Raw genomic sequence first — 9,767 nt, forward strand, 5'->3', positions numbered from 1 at the left:
TGAGCAGGAGGCCTAGAAGACGGTTCTCCAGAGCTGTAAGCTGACCTGACCCAGACGCGCTGTTCCCTCGACCCCGTGCTCTGCGGCTCCATTTTCCCTCCGGAAGGCAGCGATATCACGTCTGATGGGGGCTCTGGGGAAGGCAGAGGCGAGACATCCCAGAGTCCCACACGAATACAGGGCGCCTGCAAAGGACTCGCTGCAAGCCAGTTTTACAAACACAAGTACATAATGTTTATTTTTAAGTTTCCAATTTATTACAAGTACAGCCCTTAGCAGAACCCCCTCCCCCCCAAATGACATTTATTTTTAAAAAACGTACAGTTCCAAAGGTTTCACCGTGTAGGACCTGCAGAAAACGTTCTCTATGAACAGGACAAAACAAAGCCTGTGAAGGGGACTTGCGAAATACAAATGTCAGTGCTATTCTGTGGGGCAGGGAGCTGAGGCTGGGCAGAGGGGAAGAGGGAAGTGGCTGGAAACCTAGTCTCTGCAGCCATCGACAGTCCAGAACTGAAACGAATACCTGTTAAAAAAAAACCTAAAAAGTTCACAAAACTAGGCTGCAGTTTTTAATCGATGATTCTTCTCAAATCACAGGAGCTGCAACAGCTGCTTTTGCTTTTCTGCTACAAAACCAGCATAGAGCAGCCCTGCGGCTGGTTTGTTCCAAATTGAAGACTTCTATAATAAAAAGTTCAAGCCCTGATTGTATGATCAAAACCTGTCATGATGGAGAGGGAGGGGTGATGAAAAAACCACACACTTTTCTTACAGAAAAGTCAGTATCTCGGGCGGCAGGACCCACTGCTGGGGCCGCGGCAGAGCGGCCTCCCAGCAGGATCGGGCTGGTCGGCCGGTGCAAGACGGTCCTCGCTGCGCTGGGGGAGTGCGAGGGAGGTGAGCTAGGGAAGGTATTACTATAAAACATGGTGAGAGCGTGGCTAGAGAGGGACTGGGAGATCCCCCGCCAACAAGTCCCCCGGTGTAACTCCAGCTACTGGTAGGAAAATGAGTTTTAAGAGGGGGGAAAATATAAAGCAAACACGGTTTCATATAAACTGTACATGTGCCAAAGCAAGACAACGGTATCTTACAGGTGTTCTTTGTACAAGATCACAGCTAGAAACAAACCACTTTTAACTAGAAAATTAATTTAAAAAGTTACACAGAACATGTTTCTGCTGCTCCCCTTGCCCTGGAGCTCCCTACAAGGGTGTGCAGAAAACCACGCTCTCCAGTATGCTTCTGGCACTCGGTTCATCCAAAGGGCTACATGACTGTGTGCTGTTCAAGGTGAGCGGGGAAGCCAACTGCCTCCTCTTTGCCGTGTACGTGTGAAGAGCTGAGCTCAGAAGAACCCTCTTCGGAGCGCAACCTCCGGAGATCGCTCCCCAAGAAGAGAGAGAGGGGAAAAGCAAGAGCACCTCGAAGCCAATTGTGTTAGGATGCTGGTGAAAGCCGTATCTCCATAAATGTAAGTGCTTGCTCGCCCTATGCAGCCCTTCACTGGGGGCTCAAAATTAACACCATATAAATATATACATACAAGAACTAGCAGCCCATTGGCCTGATCGCACCCAGTCCTTCCGTGAAGCAATATGATCCCTCCCTGCACCAGCTCAAGGCTGGTTTCACATCACAGGCAGCAGACGGCAGAGGTCCCACCGCTCTCCGGCGCTGGCTGCTCGCGGAGGGGAGGAAGCGGCTCATCCCAAGGAAGCCGACAGCGCCCGAGCTGGAGTAGGCTTCGTGCTCCCCCGCCCAGCCAGGCTTTGGCCAGGCCTTCCCCTTGCCCTCCCACCTTCCCCTCCTAGCAGGACAGACTCATTCAGAGCTTTGTGGATTTTGCAGGAAGCAGTAAGTCATCTCTGCTCACTCAATGGATGACCAAATACTTGAGGAAATTGCAGAAAAATTAAATCTAGGACGGGCCAAAGGGAAGGCTGGATTAATAGAGAAGTGCCTGCTGCTTCCCAACTCCCTCCAGACAACCCATCCTGCTGCCTGGCAGCACCAGAAGGTCTGCTCCAGCTCTGGCTCTCCCCCTAGTCTCCCCATCCCTCATTTCTTCCTTTTCCGCCCCCGGGAATGTTCAAGGGGCTCTGACTCACTGTCCCCTTCCTGCTCCTCCAGTCCCTGGCACCTGGCAGAGAGCTTCTTGCGTTTCCTGCGTGCATACGTGTGGCCAGGCAGGTGTTTGTGCACCATGTCAATCAAACACTGTTCCGTCTTCTCCAGGCAGGACAGTACGTGACTCCCGTTCTGGTTATAGCGCTCGGCGTTGGAGAACACCTGCTTGATGTCAGAGAGGAACTCCTGCACTGAGCGGTAATTGCCACAAGAGCACTTGCTCTGCATAGTCTGGAAGTCCATAGGGTTGCTGATGACCTCAAAGTAATCTTCAGCTTCCTCCGTGGTCACTGGCTCCCTGCCGAACGAAGAGCCACAAAGATAGGAGGAAAATGACGGCCCTGGCCGCACGCAGTGCAGAGCTGTAGAGGAACAAGAATCACCCCCACCCCCTTCACTCGAGCGGCAGCCCTGACCTGCACCCCCCCCAAGTGCCGTAACAAACCCAAGCAGCACCTCGACAGTGCTACAGACACGTCTGCCCCGCGGTGGCCACGGCACGATGATGGGAAGGACAGCAAGCTTGCCCTTCTGCCCAGAGAGCTGGCCCAGGCACAGGGACTGGCACGTACCTTCTCTCAGTCACACTGCCTACAGAGTGCCCTGCAAATCCTGGGGGCTGCAGAAAGCACCCACCCCAGCCTCCCCTCTTCGGCCCACAGCCTACCACCCTCTCTTACACCACCTCAGAAGGGCCCCACGTCTTCAGTCCAGCAGAGGACAGAGAGCGTGGTGGTTTCTTCTGGAGCAGCTTCACTGCCTTTCTTCCCATCCATAACTTGCTTTTGAAACCCCGGTCTCACAGCCAGCGAGTGGATCCGGCAGGACTGCAGCATGGCCAACCCACACCTACACACTGCCTGCGGACAGTCCTGCGCCCACGGAGAAGGAGGCCACCTGCCCTCACCTGAAGGGCCAGCTAAAGCGGTACTTGATCAGCTTGCTGAGGATTTCCTCACACTTCTGCAACTCCAGGTTTTGGCGACGTGCCGTCTTCTTTGTTTGAAGGACCTGCCCACACAAAGGATGCTGTTAAAAGGAAGGGACCGCTACGGGCTTTAGTGTTCAGCAAACAGTTTTGAGGCCAAAGAAGCCGGTTCTTTAGCAGAGCTTTTCTTTTCAATCCTCTCGCTTATAAGCTAGTGTCTCAATGGTCGGGGATATGTAGTACTGCTGCAGAAACGAAGTTCAAGTCTTTTAAATGCAGCCATCTTCCACAATAATCAAGAGGCAAACTGCTCTGCTGCAGGACCTTTGATGGTAACAGCCAAGACATGCAGTGGCAGCTTGAGTTACAGAACGGGAGGCCCATCCAGAAGCTCTGGTGGGCATAGCTCACAAGCAGCCTGTCTTTTCTTCCCCTTTTCAAGATGGGTTCAAAGACAACATGGTCAAAACAAGCAGCCAAAGAATAAATGACAGCAAATGGGGAGTGTAAATTCCCTCTCCCTGCCTTCTCCGAGCCCCTGGCGGACAGCACGCAAGAGGCAGAGGGAGAGAGCACTTGTGCTGCTGTACTGACATTGCAGAGCCGACCATGCCATTTTAAATACCAAAGAGCAGCTGATGCCTCGAGCACTGCTGTCCCGCACACAGGCTGAACACAAGGTCAGCCATTTGCCCGGGGATCCGCAGCAGGTCAGGCACCAGCACAGGGACATCCCCTCGGCTCCGAGCGCACCACTCGTGAGGCATGGCTGCTTAGGGTACGTCAGATGGCGGGAAGGCTCCACAACACTATTCCTGAGCCAGCTTCGGTCTCTTCCTAGGACAAACGGTAAGTGAAAGAGCCCTAGCAGAGTCCTCTTCCCCAACTCAGTGTTTTGTCAGAGACCCTGACCAAGCTGTTCCAGTAAGATTTTCCCCACTTGAATATCCCTCTAAGCTGGCTGTGGCAGCCCACGCTGGGCTTGCTGGTTTGGTTGCCCTCCAATCTGTAACACAGACCAGCTAAAAGGACACTGCAGATCCATTAGCCAGCCCACCCACACCCAGCATAAGCAGCAGTGAGCCCAAAGACCATGATCAAGACCGCTCAAGAGTGACAGGACACACCAGCACTACTAGTGCTGGTCAGTGGACAGATGGCAGATCTAGCAGAGGCTTGTGATGTGGCCCATGGGGCTAGAGTATCCTCACGTATCCCCTGTGGTGCGTCCCCTCCCAGGACAAACAGCACAGCACGCTGCAGCTCCACCCCACCTCGCATGCACGCACACACACACACAAGATTGCTCTGTTCAGGAGCATAAGGTTTTATTCTTTAAATGTCAAGTGAAACCTAAACCAGCCAAATTATGTCCTGGAGGTTGGGGAGTGACCATACGGACAACAACTGTGAGAAAATGGCCAAGGCTGGGGAGCAAGGGTCCAACATTGCTGGCATTCTCTGACCATCCAGGACCCCCTCAGTCCCCCCACCTCTCTGCAGAGACATATGGGTACTATTTAAAACCCTTTAACAAGCTGCAGGCTGCCTGCTACTCAAGGGGGACAATGTGTGAAAGCGGCTGGGGAAAGATGCCTGGCATATCTGTGCTCCGTTTGTACCGGGCCCTTAAGGATATGCCTCCTTTGTTAACCCGCCCCCAGCCCAGCCCGGGTTTCACAATACGATTCAGGGTATTTCTTTGGGAAGGGGAGGGGAGGAAGCGTGACACCTGTTTCGTTTATAACTCATGATGTGAGCAGCCTCCAGGGAGCAATTTGGCTCTTACCAGCTCATCAATGTCTGCGCCGTTGACAGGTGCAGCCCGCTGCCGGGGTCCCCTGGCAGGGTGCAGCGACTGTTTCTTCCTTTGGTGCCTTCCCTGCCTCGAGGAGTACATGGCTGTGCTCTGCTTGCCCCGGGCTGCCTTTCTGGGCCTCACTGAAACATATAAGCCATGGGCTTAGAGGAATGGGTTAACCTGGAAGCAGAGATCACAAGCCCTTTGCCCAGCCGTACGCACCAGGCAGACCCTCGCTCACAGCAGAGAGGAGCTAGCGAACCCACAGACGACTGCAACGACCCAGCTTCTTGTCAGCCTGTCCTCACTCAGCACATGCTCATGTCAGCTGTGCTCTTGATACCCTCTCCAGATGAGATATGCAGGTAATCGCCTCCTGTCCAAAAAGAGGCCATTGCTGTCTGGCAACAGCCTTCTGCTAAAGGGTGGTCACACACGCCAGCCAACAGCACTGGCCCACCTGAGACCTGGGAGCTTCCAGCTCCTCTGCTGCAGGTAAGGCTTGCCCAGGGCTGTAACAGCAAGCCCCTCTGCTTGCAGAACCAAGCGCTGGGACCCTGACGCATCGAGACTTGAGTGAGGGCAGAGGAAGTAATGCCAGGACAGACAGTTGTCTCAAATATAACTGCAACATCCCTTCTGAAAGCACCAGGAGCAGAAACTTGCAGTTCCCCAGTTTCCTGCTGCCCCCTTGCTCCTCACCAGTTTGGGGATGGGTGCTTTTTCCAAGCATTTACAAGTGGCCCACACAGTAGGATAAGCCAGTTGCTAAGCCCCCCTGGAAAGTGAACTGCGTGCAGGGAGAGTGTCGAGTTACTGCAGCCGGGAGCTGCTCCACGTGCTGCAAGTGGGAAACAATGGGATTTTATTCCCCAAGACCGGGGCTGCTGCATTATATCCCACAGAAAGGCACTTGCCCGTTTGTTAGTCTGCCTGTCAGAGCTTCACACTGATGGAAACGCAAGCGTGCTGACGCACTCCCTTGTCTTAAGTTTCTCCCCTGACCCCTCTGTATCAGGAGAATGTGTTAGTCTTCTTCCCCAGCCAAGCTCCTTCCACCTGGTCACAAGTGCTTGAGCAGGCTGTATCCAGCACGCTGTAGCACTTCATCTGCAGCCTCTAATCCAGCCCTGTCCAATAAATCATCTTGCCGGGCCCCCTGTATGAGAAGCGTGTGTCAGAGCAGTGGGACGTCTGCCTGCTGTCGCTCTGCTTGTGTGTCAAGCGTGCGGCACGTGTTAAATGTCTGACAATCCAACATTCTAGGTTATATCCCTCAGGATAAATGCCATGAGGATTAATGGGACTTCTCTATTAAAACAAAAGTTTTCCACAGTGACCTTTCCATGTTAATGCTCTTTAAAACCAGGGGTTGCATTTAGCGCTTTATTTTTAGTGACTGTAACCCTCTTTTGCTATTGTTTGGAAACCTTGGCTCAGCTCCTGACTTGGCCATGCAGCACAGGCTGAACACACTCCAAGTGTGGACATGGATACACCGCAGAACAACAAGCAGTGTCCATAGCCAGGGTATCAGTGAACATCTCTGAAACCAGAATAAAGCAGGAGAATCAAGACTGATAGACCTGGATGGAAACCCTTGAAAGAACATGGGATAATCCTTTGGGTCCCAGTCTCCGGATTCCACCATCTGCCCTGGTTAAGACACTCTGAAGTTCATTTTACGTCAGTCAAGGGCATTTTGACAGAAAGCAAATGCTGGTAACGTGCCATTCCAAGATTGATCTTTTCAGTGCATCAAGTTGCCCAAATGAGACTGAGTCAAATTCACCTAAAACCAAAGTGGACACACATACTAAAAAGCGGTTAAGTGGAGAAGCAGTCATTGAGGAGTCTAGAAAATGCTATTTTATTCCACTCAGCTGCCCAGGAATGAGCCAGTTATGCATACCGAGTGGTCTCTGTATGCAACCAAAAGGTGCTGGCAGCCCAGGCCACACTACACCTCGAGTACTGCGCCTTCCCACAGGAATAGGCAGAGGAAGTGCTAGTCCTACTATGTGAAAATGCCTCCTTGCTAAATCACTACAAATCCTGCATTTAAGAGGTAATGAGCTGGTGGGAAGGGAAAAAGCGAGGAGAGGAGGTTGTGGTTAAAGCTCCATACAGCATCCAGTTTACCAACAAACCCTGTAGGCACAGAGACTGCCAATACCAGTAACTGATAATGCTGTTGCCTCACCCTGCCCTGCTGCAGCCTCTGCTGACCGCCTCACAGCACTCTTAATGGTCTCAGCAGCGTTCCCAGGGGAGTGACTGGGCAGCGAGCGAGAGCCCACTGCAGTTTCAGTCTTTGCTAGCACTGACCCTACCACAAAGGGACAAGAGTTCACTCCAGCTCCCCAGGTAATGTACAGCACCACCACAACGTTCCCCTGTGACATCTCCCAATGTTTCCAAGTAAGAACCTGTTCTATGTGAGGAAAAGCACAAGTCCCAAATGGGATCAAAACTTTGGACACTGAAGGCAAAGTCTTAATATTTTCTGTTACTTTCCTGCATGGTCAAAGCCTTACATTTCAGTCCAGCAACTTCATAATCTTCTTCCTCCTCTTCTTCCTCCTCAGCATCTGGTTCATCAGAAGCTTCCTCACCTTCTTCATCTTCATCTTCAGCAGAATCCTCTGCGTAATTCCTAGAGTAAGGCAGGTAAACACATTTGTTGTACCAGAGCCTAGGCATCAGAGGCCCTGGGCTCTCTGTTCACAGGCAGAGACTCGCTGATCACCTCAATGCAAAATAAACACCCAGTCTCAGACTGAAGCAGTCTACTGTATTTCAGAGAGTATCAAGTTGTAGCTACAGCTAAAAGGGCACTTCCCAGGCTATCATCTGAACATCTGGGCTGAAAATCCCCAACAGCTGAATGTGTATATTTTTTGCTGTTCTAGGCACCTTGGCCACGTGATAAGGGATTTTAAGATGGTGATTGCTGTGCAATTACTCCTCCCTGAGAGGACGTGCTGCTGTTTTACCCAGGTCTGCAAGCCTGGCCTAAGGAATTTCAAAAGGGAGGCTTTTTTTGTTTCTGCTGGAATATTTTCCCATTATCTCCTTCCACTGTCATGCCACTTGCATGTGCACTACAGGAAACAGACCTCTTTTAGTATTATTCACAGCTAAGCTTGTATTTAGTAGTGAGCAGAGCGTCAGGCTTCTTATGTGCTGATGTCAGAAACCACAGAGACTCCCTGCCCAGGACAGTTGCGACTTCTCGCATGTGCCTGTTAAAGCATTCAAACCATTACAAAAACAGGAAAACAGAACAGCGTGCATAGGCAAAAGCGGACAAAGGCAAAGCTGTTGTGGGGGTCTCAATCCTCTGGAAAAAGAGGTTCTTGAGCAGTAAAAGGAATAAGAGTAAGCTCCCGCAGTACACAGGGGGCAAAAGTGCTCCCAGGCCGACATTTTTGTCCTGCCTCAGCTAGGAAGACAAGAGCAGAAAGCAGATAACAAGACAGGTGTTACCCCACCTGATGGCTCTCATCCAGGAGCCAAGCAGCTTGCAGGTGACTCTGCCACATCAAAGGAACTATGATCTCAGGCTAGAACAGCTGCATTGAAGCCCTGTCATTTTTGTACAAGCCTGATGAACTCTTAAATGGTGCCCAGGGCGTAAGTAATACTCTTAAGGCCATACACCACCTGCACGTTACAAGCTAGTACACCTCTATTGTCTGCCGCTCTGGAAGGGAGGATCTGTTTGTTGACTGCTTATGCTTCAGATGCCATTTGATAGCCTCGCCTTGCTGACAAGCAGGTAGATGCAGTACAGCCACAATCAGCAGAGGACATACATTGTAAACAGAAAAATACATCTCGCATACATTTAACTTTCAGCTTGCAATTCAAAAAACAATTCAACCCCTTACTGTCAGGAGGCAACTACTAATTTCTGCTGCATAGAACAACTTTGATTCCCCCTCAGATCATGTTCCCTCTGTAGCCCTTTAAGGACTCCTGCTTTGTTAAGGTTTATCAGGTCCAGAAAACCATCAGAGTGGCATTTTGTAGCCTGATTTTTAGTAGCACAGTAGGGGCTGAGCTGCAGCCTGGAGTAATGTCTGCTCTAACTTGACAAGAACACAACAGTAACAGCCCAATAGACTACAGAGCTGCAGTGCTACCAACTACACTCCCATAAAAAAGCAATCCAACTAGCTGCTCAAAGAAAACAACAGCCCTTAGTGCATCCAATTTTGGTTGATGTTTTGTGCATGTTTTCACTGCCACACATAAGTAATTTATTAAAACTCCTGAAGTTGTCATGGGTCAGTACAATACAGGTGTGCTAAAGTTACAGCCTGAAAAAATTGCTTTTCTATTGTGCCGGTGCCATTGAGTTAACTAGGCTATTTCAAACCTTTTAAAGGGGCTCTGTTTCAGGCTGTTTTGGTCATCTTGTGAAAGCACGGCTAGAACTGTGTATCAGTGGCAACGCAAAGGAGAGGGGGGTCACTCACCTGCCCCGTGAGCTGCGCCTGGCAGTAGAAGGCTGACACGCTGGGCACTGCCATTCACCATCTGGTATCCCATAGAGCGCCGGTCTCAGACAAAACAGGTGGAAGGCTTTGTTACACTCGTCACACAGGATCAGCTTGTCATCCTCACCTAGGAGAGGGCAACTTACTTGTAACTGAGTGCTGCAGCCTTGCTCAACCTGAGAAGCAGAAGCTGCTGCAGTGCTGGAGGTCAGGACAAAGCAAGAGAAAGATGCAAAGTACCCTCTGACGGCAGGGACCCTTCCTTCTTGGTTCCACCACTGCAGTGGAAACCAGTAGCATTTAAAAACAAACAAACAAAACAATGCAAAGTCCCTTGCCCTGCAAAGATTTCATTTGAGGCAAAGGTAGAAACCTGCCAAATAGGTTCCACCCAGGCTAA

General features: G+C 50.9%; 1 protein-coding gene across 1 annotated transcript in view; it reads right to left on the reverse strand.

Annotated features, from left to right (window-relative positions):
• Nucleotides 1–212: 212 nt before the first annotated feature.
• BAZ1B (bromodomain adjacent to zinc finger domain, 1B) overlaps nt 213–9,767 on the reverse strand; it is a gene marked incomplete at its 5' end in the record, with an annotated part of 44,693 nt that continues 35,138 nt past the window's right edge. The window contains 5 exons of the mRNA XM_009323617.1: nt 213–2,431; nt 3,041–3,144; nt 4,851–5,002; nt 7,400–7,518; nt 9,347–9,494. Of these exons, the coding sequence (XP_009321892.1) occupies nt 2,065–2,431; nt 3,041–3,144; nt 4,851–5,002; nt 7,400–7,518; nt 9,347–9,494 (890 nt within the window). The remainder of the gene's footprint in view (nt 2,432–3,040; nt 3,145–4,850; nt 5,003–7,399; nt 7,519–9,346; nt 9,495–9,767) is intronic.

Source organism: Pygoscelis adeliae, unplaced genomic scaffold (genome assembly GCF_000699105.1).
Source record: "Pygoscelis adeliae isolate BGI_AS28 unplaced genomic scaffold, ASM69910v1 Scaffold325, whole genome shotgun sequence".
NCBI lineage: Eukaryota > Metazoa > Chordata > Aves > Sphenisciformes > Spheniscidae > Pygoscelis > Pygoscelis adeliae.